The 17,720-nt window shown below is 45.6% G+C and overlaps 1 protein-coding gene across 1 annotated transcript in view; it reads right to left on the minus strand.

Annotated features, from left to right (window-relative positions):
• Window positions 1-16,869, minus strand: part of RAB27B (RAB27B, member RAS oncogene family) — a 28,559-nt gene extending 11,690 nt beyond the window's left edge. Inside the window, exons 1-3 of the mRNA XM_055699423.1 lie at window positions 16,689-16,869; window positions 4,999-5,170; window positions 2,000-2,085 (exon numbers count right to left, since the gene is read on the minus strand). Of these exons, the coding sequence (XP_055555398.1) occupies window positions 2,000-2,085; window positions 4,999-5,151 (239 nt within the window). The 5' untranslated portion in view covers window positions 5,152-5,170; window positions 16,689-16,869. The remainder of the gene's footprint in view (window positions 1-1,999; window positions 2,086-4,998; window positions 5,171-16,688) is intronic.
• Between the last annotated feature and the right edge of the window lie 851 nt (window positions 16,870-17,720).

Genomic DNA, 17,720 nt, shown 5'->3' on the forward strand with positions numbered 1-17,720 from the left:
TCTGTTACCAAAAGGTCACAAGCCTGTTCAAATCAGAAATGTGAAGAAAGCCCAAGTAATATTAAAGTGTTCAGACAGCACTGGAAAACAGTGCAATGGCACTCTGGTGCTTTCTGTATCGCAGGGATCCATCACATCACAAAACAGTACTACATAATCTTGCACCAAACAGAAACAGTAACTGGTATTTTCTGCCACAAATCCATGAAAATAAAAAAAACCCAAAACACTCTCCATGGAAACATGTCAGATACCCAACACTGCTTCTAGGGTTTCTTTTCCAAAAAAAAAAAAAAAAAAAAAAGCTTCAAAACATTTAATCTTTTGCAGAGGGGTATGCACAAATGGTGTTTGAGAGTAAGGGAAAGAGATGCAGACACAAAATTTCTGCTTGCTTCTGCTTTTCATCCAGCAGCAGCAACCTCTCCTGCATAGTATTTGCACTGCTTACTCTGGAAACCTGAAATCTGCCTCATCGCTACTTTCTTTCCTCCCCACTAAACGCTTCAGCCCTCTGCTCTTTGGTCACTATTACACAGCAAATAGGCATTGAGTCGCATTTTCTTCCCTTGTTGACAGATGAAATCAGCAGTCATACCAAAGTCAATCACTTTATGATAGCCCAAACCAGTGTACGCAACTAGCCAGGGGAAGCTTAAGCAAGCAGTACACACACTTCTTCCTTTAAAAAAAAATAGAATTAAATTTAACAGTGACAAGTCAAGAATATCGTTGGAAAGAACAAACATCACGCAGAAGACTGAGAAAATCTGGTTAGATAAAAGAATCCTACTGCAAAGGAGATTCTGATCAGTCCTGAACTTAATACCTGTCAGCTATGGTATGCTGCTGCAAAGAAGACAAACACATGTAAAACCATAAAAGATAAGAAGCAATTCTTCCAATCTGCTCAGCACTGCTAAGACTTGAACTACAACTCTCCATCCTGCTCGCGTGCTGGTGGTAAGAGAGGCTGAAACCAGCCTGGTGGAGGATAGAACAGAAAGTTTGCTCATCATAGAAAAGTCTTGAGAAGCCCAGGGCACGTAATCTGGAGAGGACTTAAGGAAGGCATCAGGCTGCTCAGGACTATGTCCACCTGAGTTGCGACCACCTGTGAGAAAACAGACTGCACAGCCTCTGGGAGTGACTTGCTCCAGGGTTTAACCACTCCCGAGGCCAACACTTGTGTCCTACCTAGCTGGAATTTCCTTGCTGTGACTTGTGACCACTGACTTGCACCCTTTAGCTGCAAGCCTGAGGAGTCTGGCTCTGTCTTCTCCCCACTGGGTAGATAAAGATGGCAATTAGCCTCCACTTAGTCTTCAGGGTGAACGACCTTAGCCTCCTCAGCCCTCACTGGATCATCCTCCTGACCTGTTCTAATGGGACTCCATGGGACTCCAGTTTACCAGTATAAAGTATACCACACTGGGGGAGTTCCGCAAATAGGAACCATACTCCAGATGTGGCCTCAGAAGTGCTGCGTGAAGGGGAATAACCACTTCCCTCAGCCTGATGGCCACATGTGGGCTAATGCAGCCCCTATCAGCACCTTTCTCAAATACACCCTACCATCCAACCTAACAGAAAAGATCTGAAATAGGAGAACAGGACACTTAGGTAGTATCTTCCACAGGAGGTAAGAATCGTTGAATGGTTTGGATTGAAAGGGACCTGAAAGATCATCTAGATTTAAAGCCAAAAGCCAGTACAAAACAAGAAGGGGTAACCACTGACCCAGTAACCCGTGTGTGCTAGGAACGAGGCAGCATGCTGCTGAGGCAGGAAGCAGACCACCTCCAGTTCCCCCAGTCCTATTTTCTGAGATTCCCTGATCACCGCATCAAAGCAGTGTCAGAAAAACATTATTTCTGGAAAATATTTTCGTTGTCCAGATACACAAGGATTTTTGAGATTTTTCACCTGAATGGATGAATGGTTTATCCAGAAACATAACTAATGCAGAACTGCTTTTCAATGAGCTGAACTCCGTTACCTTTCCTGACCAGCTGTGTCCCAAAGCTGGAGATGTACTTTGAAGGCTTTTCCTGGAGATCCATTTGGTCCTCTGCTGTTGTATACCTAACGAGAGAGTCAAATCAGTACAGCCATACAGTTCACACCGAAATCCAGCACCTGGGTCACAGACTGTGACCATTGCTTTTGTGCAAAGCAGTAAGGAGTAAAAGTTCAGTCCTTCAGTAAAAGCTCTTACCTCTAAAAGCCACTTCAGAGGGCTGCTTATAATAATATTTTAAAACCCAGAAGCCACATAAAACATCTATGAAAGCTGCTCTTTAAAGGTAATTTGGCCATTTTTAGTAGTTCAAATTAGATACCAGATCTTTAAAACTTGGCATAGCACTGTGCTGAGCAAGCTGTCTCTGTTCTGTTTCATTGCTGTTCTTAGAAAATTTACAGCTGGCTGACAGGATTAACCACTATTATAAAAAGCTATTCTTTATTCATTAACTTCTGTTGGACATTAATGACTTCCTTACTAACTGCAACTGCAAACTCACGGTGCTTAAAGAAATCACTGTGACCTTTCGCTAGGGCTCAATTCTTTATTAAACAGCAACAGTGTGTAAATTAGCTGTTGCAGTAAAAGACAGGAATAAAATGAGTATGCTGGTTTTGTTATCTGAGGTAGTTTAGCAGACTCAGCGATTTTAAAGGCAGGCAGATACTGCTCTTGCATTTAGATCAAGTGCACAGGGACCCTGTGGACATGTCTGTACCCAGAGGCTGCACTGACGTTACCTGAGGAAGCGGAACCCCTCCTCACCTGCCCTCCCTGTGCTGTAAAATATAGCATGCAGCTCTCCTGCACAACAAAACTAATATTAATTGGGGGTTGGACTAGATGCCTTCTGAAGGTCCATTCCAGCCTAGACTATTCTGCGATCCCGTGGAGTTAATTAAACCGCTGTCATTTCAACAGGTAGCTTCTGAGTACAACGTGTCTGCCTTTCCTTTCTGGCAGGTACCTTGTCTGAAAATCAGAAAAAGACCAATGGATCAACCGCACCATATCTGTGAATCAAACTAGTTTGCTGGAGCATGTTCCTGTAATGTTTAGCATGACAAACAAGGAAACTCACAAGGTCCTTTTTTTAATATGACTTTTACACAACAGAAGAAACATATTTCACCTTTGCGATCTCTTTCGTAGAAGACAATTTATTAGATAAACCTTCAAGATATTTCAAAGCTGATAATTTAATGTAAGATGTAGTTTCTCCCACACTTACAAACTGTCTTACCCCGAAACATACAGTAAGGAAAAATGATGGAAGAAATCTGTCTGTGACTTTTAGCAGAACAGTTCAGCCCTCTGGAAGCAATGCAGCACCCATGTTCAAAACACATTAACGAGCATCTGACCAGCCAGGGAAAGGCTGTTCTTGTAATTTGCATGTGCAGACATTTCCTTGCAGTAAAACTGTGTTTTTAATATTTTTCTCTTACTACATCACTGCAATCCCACAGAGCAGAGATGGAGCCAGGTTCCACTGCAACCTGAGCCTGGCCTGGCCCCCACTTAACTGACCTCAATTTGCATAGCATTGATTATGAGTAATTTAAACCATAATCCAGATCCATGGTTCTTTTATTCAGGGGACCCCTGAACCCCCCATCTCCCAGGCAGGGCCTGCACATCCTGGTCACTGTGGCAAAACTGAACTCACAGCAGCAGCCACCACCACCAGCCATGATGAAAACGTTGCCAGGAAAGATGAAAGTGAATGGGGGAGTGATGCCCATCTTTTCACAGTATTCCAGTGAAATAGCAGGAGCTTAAATGCATGTGAAATGACAATACATGAACAATGTGCTTCATATTGCCAAGGCATGTGTTTTCACTCAGCTGCTTCAAAACTGGGCAATGTTTTCATACTAATTAATAATAAATATTGTAAATGATTTTTAGTTCTTACATTAACCTGTTGCAGGGCTGAGAAGCACTTAGGGGTTTTTTTTTGGAAAATGAACAAAGTTTTGTCAGCACTCAGGTTCTTGGGTACAAAGAAAAGCTCCTCCCTTTCCTTGCTGAAAAGTTCTCCACAAGCAGCAGTTCTTCTGCCAGCGTATTCATCTCTGCACTGTCAACACTTCCAAGGATGTTTCGTGCAAAACTCTTAGAAGTATTTCATTTAAATTAAAAAGAAGCAAATTTAAAGAGGTTTCCATCTTTGAACTGGGCAAGTATTTACACTTCTTTTTATTAAAGAAAATTACTAAAATAATTGTCTAGGGTCTTATATCTTGTATTTATTATGGTTTTACTGATCAAGGAAACTGAATTTGTTCCCTGTATTTAGCTGGTGTCAGGATCTATGACCAGATCCACTAGTCACATTAAATTAAAACAAAGCAACTGTGCTCATAGCCACAAAAAGCATCTGACCAACACTGCAGAAGACTCTCATCTTCTCTCTAATATCAAGAAACAAGAGCATGGCAGAAGGGGCTTGCACACACTGCATTAAGCAGGTGTTAGGATCCATGGATCCTAACCTATGAGGACTCCTGATCACAGGCTGGGAACGCTCAGCCTCCAGCCTTGCTGCTGGCAGAGACTCGGAGAAGCAGCGTGGTCCCACTGGCAGAACCTGGAAGCAGGCTGAAACTTCTATGCTTCTGTACGTTTCCATCTTTTCTATTTAAATAATGAGTTTGGGGGCTAGAGTTAGTTCTAGTCACAAACAAACAAAAAAGGAACAAAAAACCCAAAAAGGAACTATCCTTTTATACCAACATGCAATAAACCATTTTACAATCCAACATGAGTATAAGAATAACAGCATTTTTCCCCTTTATCCAGTTCCTGATTATGACTTGTTTAAGCCAAAAACTAGACAAGGAAAACCATTATCAACACATGCTATACCCCACAGTAAGAGAGGCAGCACATAGCTACATAAAATTTGTTCTCAGCAGAAATGAATAAAGAAAAAAAGAAGGTGCCACCATTTGTATGAGACAACTTACCACTCGTTTTTCCCGAAAATCTATCCCTACTGTCGTGATGAATTTTGGATTAAATTTGTTATCAGTGTATCTGTACAGGAACGTTGTTTTTCCAACCCCAGAGTCTCCGAGGGCCAGGAGTTTGATCAGATAATCATAGTCTCCATCAGTCATAGTGCTAATTTTTAGGAACCTATGGAAAGAGAAAAGAAAAAAAAATATTTAATGATAACAACCCCCCGCCCTTCTGCTTGGTTTTGCCTCATTTCTATTTTTGTTCCTTGAAACGGTGCTGCCTGTGGTCAGAGTTGAAAGTTGTGTTAGTGTATTTTGAAAAAGGCTAATGCAATGCGGCAGTGAAACTCTCCATTTCAGTTCAGGTGCCAGGAGACAATACAACTTACACTTTCAATTTCCTAAATAAATAAAATTGAAACTCAGAATGATACAGTTTCAGACAAAAAGACTATTTTTGTTCTGAGGACAACAGTAAGAGCTATATTGAACAGAGCTATGAAACCTAGGGCTAAATCCTTCTAAGTATTTTATTATGAGTTTGAAGTAGTGCAGAAACAGGAGTGAAAAGGAAACTCAGACATGGCAAGGACTGCTCTCAGGGCTCAAGCTCTAACCAGTATTACGTGACATTATCTGGGCTACATATTTCTATCCTGAAAGAAATATTTTCGCCCCCTAAGAGAACTAATTAAAAAAAAGCAGAGTAAGCAATTATCCCAAGGCCACAGTTAATAAAAGGAAAGAGCTCCAATGCAGCTTCCTCTCCAGTACAACCAGATGAACCCACAGCTGCCTTGTTCTGTGAAGCACACAACTAAACCCACCCCCTCATCAAACGCTGCAGATTAATTGGGGTGAAGAAGAAAGAAAAGCAGATGGCAAGCTCACTGCCTGGGTTCCGCTCTGTGCCTTGGTTAAGCTGCTGCTTACACACCTCGACAGCACTTCCAGGCTCTTTTCTGTATCTAGCAGTGACCAAGAGCAGCGCAGCCTCCCTCATTAAGCACTTGGAAAACAAATATACGCGTCAGAAAGTAATGAAAATTTGCAGAAAGAAGGAAATATTTATCCTACTTATCTGGGGCTGCATCACAGCCCAGGCAGGAGCTCCTGGAACAAAGCGCGTGGCGCAGAAATTATTTCCATGGTGGTTTCATGACCCCACATGGCAGTTCCCAGCTTCTGCCAATCTGCTGAGTCAAGTGACACAACGTATTTGGGAGGGAAAGCCAGATACCAAGGAGGAACAGCTTTCCAGAGTTATCTTCTACTTTAGTCTTTTTTCGCTTGGCCAACGCAACCGAGCACCCGTGTTCAGGGGTCACTTGGGCTCCCACCAACAGAAATACTCATCTTCCATCAGAAGGATACATCATCTGCTAGCCCAACCTCCTTCAAGAACCACATCATGGACACCTGGCTCGAGCAGAGCACCTTCATCAAATTACCTGCCAGCCTGGCCAAGCCTTCACCCAGAGGAGCACAGCCTTTCTCCAACTGCTTCCCCCCAGCAGGTTTTTTATTATTTCAAGCTCAAGGGGAGTGTTGTATTACCCTAAACCTAAAGCTCCCATCAATGTAGTTAATTTGTTCATATTTGCTACGAAGCTGTACAGAAGGAAAGGGGACCTATATAAGAAATAGACCTCCAAAGTGTTTATTCACATGTATGAAACGCCCTGATGATGAGAAAACTGGAATCATATGAAACACCACCTAGTTTACATCCTCACCTACCTTGTTCTCAACATAATTTAAGCCTTCGCTTTTTTCCAAACATCTTGCTAATCCTTAGTGTGGATGAACAGCCGTCCCATTCAGATCTCTATGCCGAGACTCATTACTGTGGTATGACAGCAGGAGGCCCTGGGCCATACCCCATTTATAAAACCACTGCTTGTTTCAGTACAAGACCTTAATTTCCATCAGAATAAAACCTACCTTTCTCAGCATTTAAATTAGCAAATACTGACCTGCTTTGACTAAAATAGTGAACTAAGCCCGTTCTGATTATCCTGCGTTTCAACAGCTTGAAGGATAAAAAAGCTGGCTGTGTACTGAGCAGTTTCATTGTATAAGACTTACACCTTTGACAGATATAGAGCCACCCAGAGAGGCAGGCCAAGCTTTTGAGAAATTCATTTTCTGATGATAAAGTTTTTAACGAATCTAGAGAAAAAGGTCCCTGATCTGACAGCGCTGCTCTGCTTTGCACTGCCTTTGGTCTGTGCCGGGCAGCGGAAGGGCAGAGCACCAACGTGGCAGCTTCACAGAAATTCATTCAAGGCTTTTAATCCATTCCAGGATATCCCAAGTTTACCACAAGGCTCCACTGAGCAAAAGTAATTTCTCCCCAGAAGTCTGAGGAATAATCAAAATCAAAGTATTTCTGATCAATGCAGTAACTGTTCTTTAGGCATTTCCTTCAATAAATCTGAAAAAGAAAATCATCTTGGGAGATGACTCCCCCCCAGATGTTTGACAGGTAATACAATGTATTAATTTGGGATTAAACGCTATCCCAAAAATCCATGTTCTCAGCATCTCCTCGCTGTGCAAATGTGCAAAGCAGAATAATTAGAATTTACCAGTCCTGTAAATGCTGAGCAAAATATACATCAGACCAGGATGATTAAAAACCTATTTTTGTAAAGCTGTCACGAGAAGGCAGCTGGCACTCCTATCCCCCAGCACTGGCTGCTTTTCCAGAAATTCCTGCCCGTTTGCACCACAGGCTGCAGACGTGTTGCAGCCTCTCCCAGCCTGGCGCTAGCCGAGGCAGTCGCCCTGCCACCCGGGGAGGCAGCCTGGGAACCAGCCTCTTCCGCAAGGTGACTCCGACTTCGCTCTCATCCTCCGTACCGTGTAGAAAAATCAAAAAGTCATAAGTTGGACAAAGGGATTTTATTCCTTCAGAGTTTAAGCTGAAGCCACCAAACAGTTTTCCTTTCCCTGACCAACGATGGAGACAGGAGGAGCACAAAAACCTAGGTGCAGGGACAGCTTGATGGACCAGACCGATCCACCCCCAGCACACTGCCATCACTGGTTTACCACATCCAAATCGCTGTAGTACAGCAAACAAAGTTCTTGTTCCACAGGAAATCCGAGCATTAAGATTTTAATTTCATTTAGAACAAAGAAGTTAAAATTACTAATCATTATTCTTAGATAAACAACTAAGTGTGCTTTTAAACATGTCTACAATCAACTGAATTTGAAAATTCTGAATGTTTCATCTTGTTTCATGACAAATGTTAACTTGAACGGTACATACAGCTGGAGTATAAAAACAATGCACCATACCTGAAACAAAGCAAAATTCTTCAGTGGAGGTTTGGTGTTCTTACAGAAAAGAGACTATTTCAAGATAATTTCTTCTAGCAAAAATCTGAAAAACCACTTCAGAATTTTCTATTAAGAGCTTATTAACCAGACATTTTTTATTAAAATTGCAATATACTTTATTCAACTCTAATTCTAAATGGCTCGATATATTGAGCTGCTGAAAAGAAATACCCCTGGGCTGTAAGGCAAAAGCTAAACCAAGGCAACTCAAGTGTCGATTTCCATGATGACATTGAAAAAACACCCCTGTTCCCGGAACCTTAACTTCCAAGTCCTCACCATCCTGAGAGCATCTAAATGGACTTGAAGTTGTAATACCAGCAGCTCCCCACCACAGACCGCCAGCAGTCAGAGCAGGCAGAGCAGCCACAACAGCAAGGTCCCCTCGGCCAGTCATCCTGCAGGGCTGAGAAACCTGCAAGCGCCCACACAGACCAAACCCAATGCAATCTCACCCTCCAGTTCTGAAGTTCGTGCCACCTCTCTAATACCACCTCACTGATTAAGCTTTACAAAAATGCAAAGAGCCCTCCTGACTGTCCCTCACAACCCTCTCTGCCAACGTGGCCAACAGCCACAAGATGATAAATGTGACGTTCTGACGCTGTTCTTCCAGTCTGTGCATCTAGACTAAGCCTGATTTAAAAAAACACTCAACTGCTTTCTTGGCAGACAAGATTACCATCTAGATCAGAATCAGCATCTTGTTTCTTGATTGATTATTTTGTTCCATCCCTATTTAATGTTCTCTAAGTACAGCGCGAGAGAGATCATTTAAAATCTGGCACTTGTCAGCAGATACCCCAGAGAATATTTTCTTGATAGAGAAATACGGCTTCACATAAACCAATCCAACCTTAAGACATTCAGCTAACCACCTAAAGGGAGAGGAAAATCTCCTCGGGCTCCGTGCCTTTGCTCTGTGGCTCTGTACCCATGGCACAGAGCAAACACGCTGTGGCACAGCCCACTGCACCAGCTCGGCATGCCCACAGCACCTCCAAAAAGGGGCCAGGAGGGTGCCAGTCCTTTTGCACATCCATCCATCACCCCTCCGCCTGACAGAGTGGCCTCAGCATGGCTCAGCAGCTCGCTCTGATGAAACGCTGAACTCCTGGAGATGGGTGCTCCAGGAGACCCACCCCAGCACACAGAGAGGGCTACGGAGTTCTGAAATGCATTATTTCTCCCTCTGTCTCTCCTCCTAAAGGAATCACACAGGCTGTAGCAGGAAGACATCCCAAGATCGACCTGGATGTGGCTGCTCTTTGAAGCTTTTCAGACATGTCCTTTGACTAGAAAGACAAAGCTCTGCAGCACGAACAGAAAGCCTCCCCGGTCTTCTGCAGGAACAGCAGAAAAATCCCTTTTCTTTCATCCTCAAGATTGTGACTGGCATTAACTCTACCACAGCCACAACTAGTACAGTGAGGAACTAAACTAGTTCCCTGTCACCCTCAAAACCCCACAACCTGTTACTCTCTTGCTGTGGGACGCATCTCGCCAATGCAGCACCCAAGAGAGAATCCCACACTGACAGATTAACATCAAACTTGTTAACACAGTCATGTTAGACACTTCTTCCCTAGCAAAGAGAACATACAGGACCATCTGCAATGCAAAGTGGAACAGAGAGAGGATTAAACTGAAGAGTGTATTATCAGAAAGTAGCCTCACAAGTCCTTCCCATGGGGAAGAAATACAGCACGTGGGAAAGGTAAGATAAAATTCCATCAGTCATCCCACCACCAGGCTGTAATTTGCCTGCAATCATCTGTTGAAAAAGCAGTCTCACAGCTGCCAAGTAAATGGCCCACAATGATCCAAACATTCTTTTCCCTCGAAAACCAAACAACCCACTGGAGCTACATTGAGATCAAATTAAAGCTGGCTTCTCTGCTCAAAATCAGGCATACACATGAATTTCCGTATAGGAGCTGTGAGCAACAATATGTAACAAACGTGGCATTGGTGTGAAAGAAAAGATCTTTCCTCATTTTCTTCCTTACAGTGAAAATCCCCAGAGGACCAGACAGATGCTTTCTGGCACGGACATCTCATGGCATTTGAGTACAGACAGCTTCAGGCTTCAGTATGTAAAAGACTCTTGGCAAGTCACAGACACTTACTACTCTCTTTTAGTAAGCCAGGATATCCTTTTTAATAAAGAAAGAAATACATACAGAACAGATTGCATTTTAGAAGTTCTTCAAATACATGGACTTTCAGTTTCACCCATTTGAACACAGGCTGAACGTAACTCCACAGGTAGGAAGGTGAGTTCATTAGGACGCTCCTCACTGCCACATGTGCCCTGCGAAGGAGCCATCAAACTTCCACTTTAAATTCTCCTTCAACTCATGAGAAGCCTGCAGTGAGCGTTCACACCAGAAAAAACAGTAACAACTCCAAACGCCGCTTTCTAAATAGATGGTTAAACACCAGGCATTCCCTAAGAACTCACTCACATTGCTGTACATCCTAGTCAGGATAAACCAAGCAGCACACTCTCAGTGACCCACATCCATCCGTGTTTTCTATCCCCATATCCACACCTTTTGGCATCCTCTTCTCATGCAGTGTGCTCTGCTACCTAAAGCAAGTTGTACTTGGAGGGAAGAACAGCGCTGGAGCCCTTCCGTTCCAGCTGATGCAGTGTCGCTGCCTAAACTCTCTCACTACATACACACACAGCACATATATATTTATGTTTGTGTAGGCAAGGCAGAAGAGTGAGTAATTCATTGTCAGTACTAATCAATATGAAAAATACAAGCAATACGAAAAGGAAAGGGGAGGGGAAAAGGGTGGGGGGAAAAGGGTGGGGGGAAAAGGGTGGGGGGAAAAGGGTGGGGGGAAAAGGGTGGGGGGAAAAGGGTGGGGGGAAAAGGGTGGGGGGAAAAGGGTGGGGGGAAAAGGGTGGGGGGAAAAGGGTGGGGGGAAAAGGGTGGGGGGAAAAGGGTGGGGGGAAAAGGGTGGGGGGAAAAGGGTGGGGGGAAAAGGGTGGGGGGAAAAGGGTGGGGGGAAAAGGAAAGGCAAGGGCCGCACCCAACCGTTACCAGAAGCTGTTATCATGACACTTCACCGGTGTTTTTTTCCTCTGGGTCAAACACCTAGTACAAGGCAAGTTACAACACAAGTGACCATGCACGTTTTCGTCTATTTCACCATTTCAAAAACCTGCTTGGTAAGCTTAGAACTTAGTTGTGGGTTGACCATGCCACAGCAGGTCTGTATTTAGCATGTCATCCAGTCTATTTACTTGATTGACTATGCAAATATAACCATGCTATTGACCAGAAAATAATGATAATTTACAAAATACCTGCAAAATATACAGGCCCAAAATGGATTTTGCAAAAGGCAGCAGAATCCTGCCACTGTAAAATAACCCAGATGGCAAATACTCCTACCTTTCATTCACACTTTGAAAAGGAAAACAAGCACTGTCATTAATAGCATTTCAAGGAATGTATTTAAGAAGGAAGAAAGCCAGCATGAGGAAGTTCCAGTGGCTCATTGAAAAAAAATCTCATCAAATACATATAAACCATGTAACTCCCTTCGAGGGAGTCCAAAAGTTGTAGGAAGATTGGCTGTACGTAGGGAACTACCCCTGGTTAAACAGAAGAGAAGGGAGGTATCGGGATTCCTGCCACAAGCGCAGGGTCGCTTCCCACCCCACCGACAGCCCAACACGCTGCGGATTCCAGGAGAGACGTCGAGTAGCTCCCTGCTGACTTGCTGTTCAAACCCTCCAAGTCTCTCCTGCTCTTTTGAAGGCAGGCAAAGCTTACCGTTCATTATGTTACTTATCTGTCTGTGTGTCAGGGGAAAAAAAAAAAAGATTCTATGAAAATTTATGAGCTAATGTAGTTATCTGAAAGACATGAAGTGGGCTAGACTTCCCTTGTAACTGCAGAAGCATGGTATCATTATCCATACTTCATCTCTCCCTGACCTTATCAAATTCATGTTTTGAATCCAAAACTCATCATAATTCCTTTGTAAAACTCTTTTGACAAAGCCCAGCCTTAGCCACCAAGCACACAACTACCACAGTGTTTTTTCTGCAGATCTCTATTTAAATGTAGGAACCCTGATATGCTGATGAAGACTCCAAACTAGATGATTCCATCTAAAAGACCTGAACATTTGCCAGCTACTCATGTTTTTTTATAACACTACCCTTCTTCTTGCATACACGAATCAATATGGGCAATGAACAGTTACCAACAGTAAAGAGCAAGGGGGTGGAGGGAGGAAAGTCAACTCCACAGCTTAGAAAGCCTGTCCTGGTAGTTGGGGCTGTCCTCCAACGGTTTGAAACAGCATCGTTCCACTAACCAGTTACACTGGTTTACAGTTAGTCAGCCCAAAGGCCAGCCAATACAGCTCAATTTTGTTACCAAAAATATCTTTGGAAGCAGCAGAGGAACACAGGGCTGATCACAATCAGCCAGGGGCCATCGTTAGGACTAACAGATCCCCCAATCAACCCAAATTTGTCTTTTGGAGCATCTTCATAAGGAAATATCTAATGGAAAGTCTGAATCATGATTAAGACTAGGAGAATTTCTATCTTACGCTGCCTACAGATGATGGGCTGTATGTCTAGTAAAGGGGAAATTATAAAAAAAAATATAAAAAAAAGGGAAACACAGCCATACCCATACCAGTTTGGGAATGGACAAACTCCCTGACAAAGGCGGAGTACATCATTTTACATTTTACAGTGATTAAAAAGCAAAGCTCCTATTACAGTAGTTTAAGCTGGCTGCACCCTTGACAGGTCTGTATTTCTACACATCACTGCTTTTCCCAAATCTTTGGGCTAATTTTTCAGTTTCTTTAATACCAAACCTCCATCAGGGTGGCAAACTCATTTTGCTGTATCCCAGCCCTGTGCAGGGGCTCACCTAGAAAGCTTTTCCATAGCTGAAGTGCAGCTTTATACAGTTCTCTCAAACCTTAAAGGGCGAGAGACTGGCCCTGCTGTTTGCACACTCAGCTCACACCTGACCCCAGGGAGTGCTATATTGGTAAATACATTTGCTTGCACTTCATCCAAAGCCCCTCTGCAATTCTCAAAGCAGTTTCCCTTTTGCTGTCAAGAGAGGTAAAGAAATTTTTGGCAGAACTGAAAAGTAATGCTTTTTGCTCCATATTGCTTCGGAAAGCTCTGACACCTGAGTGTCCCTTTAAACAATCTCTGCAATAATCGTTAGCTAAGATAGCAGCTACACCTCCCTGCACACAGCAAGGCAGATTTCCACTCCCTACACCATTCTGTTTAAATAAAAATTTACAACAGTGATCAAAATGGTTTGGCTTATCAAATCATCTGATCCCATTTATCGTGGCTCTTTAAGGACTGCAAATTGTAAAGAAGGCTCCTCGAGATAGAAGTCATTAGTTCTAACAAGCTAATGGCTATTATACATTTAAATCACTTATTTTGAAACAGTAAATAATTTATTCTTTCTACAGCAGACAATCTTATGTGAACACTGAAGCAATCTGATTATTCCATGAAAGGCTTTAGAACTGAAGTCTATTGTACTGCTCAGGCACAAATTAGTTTTCCCAGAAGTTTTAACCCCTTAAAGCTGGAGAGAGAACAGTTATTTCTCTCTTCCAGCTGAGGCTGTACTGGAGAGGAGAAAGGTCTTTTCATGCCTCTCAACTCCCCGTGATGCTCCTCCTGGGATATCACTCGTGCCCGTGCCCATGCTGCTGCCAGCAAGCTTCTCAGGGTATGCTCCTCCTCCCTGCACCAGTGGCCTTCTGCTCACATGAGGACATGGCAGGCAGATACCAGAAACACCACCTCCGAAGTTCTCACAGTAGCTGGTTCTCCTCCTCTCTCGAGAGACAGCCATACCTGCCCCACCCCAGTAATGCCAACCCTGCCTGTCCCACGCCGGGAGGGGACACGGGGTTTTAGGGGCAGACAAGCAAGTGAAAGGTTTTGAGGGCAAGAATGAGGAGTGAGTTAGGAGCTGCCACAAGCAAGATTAGCAATGAGTTTTACCACTCTAACCTAGGGGAATTAGCCAGTTCCTCAAGATTCAAAATGAAAGGCAGACCTTAAAGCTCCTTTCCTGATAATAAATTTCAAGATTACATGTTACACTTTCTGTCAGTCATTTCAGAGAATTATCCATTGCCTGACAAACCTTCTGTGGTTTTGATCACAGAAATCACAGAAACTGCCTATTTCCATGCTGTCTGGCCATTTCATAACGCTGCATTAACTAGAACGCAGCACAGGGACTATCACAGCAGGGAGTACTCAGCTGCAGGCACCGGGTCACACTTTATCTCAGCTGCCGGACAAAGTACCTCTGCCCAAGCCAGCAACCACACCTGGGGGTGACAGGGGGAAAGGACTGATTGCCAGGCTCAAACTTGTTTCCTAATGCCACCCTAATCGAACCCAGACCTGCTGCATTATGCTACTGACCATGCTGCTTCCCCATGTCACATTTCAACACGCAAAATGCAAAACACAGACATGCTGCTGTACTCTGGGCTGGTTTGTTTCTCAATGAAAGAAAGAGCAAAACCAACGCTTTCATGGGAACCAGCACAGCTATATACTTAGAGTCGCCAATGCAGCAGTTCTGAAGCCAAATACCTGCCCCATGCTAACAGGAAAATCAGCTTGGAAAATTAAGGCTGCAGTGCACGAACAGTGAGAAAAGAACAGCTTCTCCCAGGAAAAAAAAAACAAAAACCAACAACCCCCCAAAAAACCAAAAACCAAAGCTATCCAGTTCTTGCAAATACAAATTCAGACTTTCAGCAGGCAGGGCCTGCAGACACACAGGTAAGCAGCATACAACTGTATTTTGTGACATGCTCTCAAGGGCAGTATATTTTTTTCGAGATGCTATTATGCCAGCTTTACACAGTGACAGCATGTATTTCAGTAACGACCAGGTTGTGATATGTCAGCCTTAGCAGTTTCTAGGCACACTCTAACGGCGCATGTTGCTACTCCCCAGTTCACACATTCTAGCAGGCTGCAATATATTGCTGTTTCTTTGAAGGCAAAAATAAGCACCACACCATGAGAGCTGTCGCTTTTCTCTGCAGCTGTTCAAACTTCCCTAGCACCATGTTTTAACCGAGCTTTCCAACAACGCTGTGTGCAAAACTGCCAACAGTGCCTTCTTGCGCATTTACTTGTAACACCCCATCTTGAGAACTTCACACGCAGCCAAAACCCACCAGATTTGTTGAGAAGAGTTTTTCAGCATGGGAAAACTGTTTCTCCTTTGAGTCAAAGTCTGATTAAAGAACTGAAAGAGGAGTCACACTCTCTCTCGCTGGTGTGAATTAGCATAACTCCAAGACTGAGGCCTTTTTCCCCCAATATGCCTGCAAGTATGCAATTCATTTTACCTTTGGCATTTATTTTTTTTTTTTTTTTGCCTATGGCCCACAGGGCACAGAGCTACTTGAAAATAACTTTTTATAATAGATTTCAGAAGAGGCAAACTATTTCTCTGCTACTCTGTGTACCTGCCTTTCTCCTCCTGCCACAGCCACTCGCAAAGATGCTTCAGTTAAACTCTGCAGAAGTTGTGCTCCGCTACAGACTTAAGGACCAAATCCATTTCCATGATCCCTGGAAAGTCCATATAAATGCACGAAAGAAGCCTCTTCACTGTAATCTGATCTATTAGGTATAAAGAAGTATTAACCACACATCGACATGACAATACTGTCCATGGTATTTCTGAACCAGCTTTCCTTTTCTCCTCCTTTTATTTTTTTTAAATGAAAAAGCAAGCTCTCCTCCTGTCTCAGCTGATCTCTTTATATACTTCATATCATACTCTTATCTCATTCCTCCACCCGAATCAAGGCGCGACAGCAGACGCTGCGCTGTGAACCCCTGCCTGCTTACGGAGGAGCTATTCCCGGGTAACTATCGTTGGGAATTATGGAATTAGCGCCGCGCTACGACCCCCGTTAGGCTCCCCATGCATCGCTCGTTAACACACGTCCCTCACCGGCCGCTGGCGCTGCCCCCCCAACCCACGGCCAGGGCTCCGCGTTCACCACTCTGCCGCCTCACAGCGGGGCACCGATCCAGCCCGGAGCCCCCCGGCTCGCTGTCACCAGGGGCACACAGTCGCGACAGCGGCCGCATGTCGGGACGGGACCCCCGCCCGCCGGCCCCGGGCTCCCCGTCACCACGCGATCCCCGAGCGCACCGAAACCCGCCCCCGGCCTCCATTTGCCCCCCCGCAGCCCCGAGCCCCAGGGCCGCGGCGGGCCTGGCCCTGCCGGGCCGCGGTCCCGGCGGCCGGCCCAGTTCCCCCGGCAGAGACCTGCTCCCGGGAGCGCCGCGCCGCCTGCTCTCTGCTCGCTGCCGGCGGCGGTGGGAGGACGGAGCGCGGCGCAGAGCACCTCCCTCTGCCGGAGCCCGGCGCCGGGGCTGGGCTCAGGCGGAGGCGTCGCTGCCGGGGCCGGCGCACGGATGTGGGCGCTCGCCCCGGGGCCGGCGGCGGGGCGGGGCCGGGCCGGGAGGCGGCGGGCGGCTGCTGCTGAGGGAAGCCCCCGCCGCCGGCCCGCCCCGCCGGGCGCTGAGGGGAGCCCTCCCGGGGGGAGGGCGGGACGGAGCGGGGCCGGCCAAGGCCCTGGCAGGGCGGGAGGAAGAAGGGGTCTCAGGACCCTCCTTCCCTGCCTGACCCTCAGGCCAGCCAGCTTCCTGAGCAGCGCCTTGGCTCTGAGGGGGAGTCCCAGGCCCCAGCCCGTGCCCTGCCACCGGCTGCACGGGCCTTCAGGTGCCCCCAGCCTGCAGGTGTTAGCGCCCTTTTCCAGGGTGTGCCTGGCCCGAGCCGGGGCCCCGGGCACCCGTAACCGGTTACCTACCGCCCTGCCGAACCCTCAGGGGAGGCCTCATAAAGGGATTCTTTCCACAGCTTTGCTAGCTGGGGTTATTTCATCTTTTCCCTGCAATCCACCTCCTGGGTCTCAAAACTCACCGTGAGGCAGCTGGCCCGTGGGGCTGTTTCAAACCGGGCCGCTCCCCAGCATCCCAGCGCTGCGAGGCCCGAGCGATGCGGCTGCGGGGGCTCGTCCAGCCACCGCTAGCCCAATTGCTCTGTGCTGCTGCAAAAAAATACCCCGCAGGATTTCGTAGTAAAGTGCAGCTTTTCCTGAAGCACTTCCACATGACAATCCTAGGACTGGAGTACCTTCCGTGAGCTCATACAGTCCAGCAGCACAGTTACGATTTCTGCTGTAGGCTTGTATATACTACTACAGGAGAGTAACCCTTTACCCCAGCTTGAAACCAATCTCATGTCTCCGTTGCAGAGCACTTGAGGCTGAGAGAGATGCTCCTAGTACTGCACGTT

Source organism: Falco cherrug, chromosome Z (genome assembly GCF_023634085.1).
Source record: "Falco cherrug isolate bFalChe1 chromosome Z, bFalChe1.pri, whole genome shotgun sequence".
NCBI lineage: Eukaryota > Metazoa > Chordata > Aves > Falconiformes > Falconidae > Falco > Falco cherrug.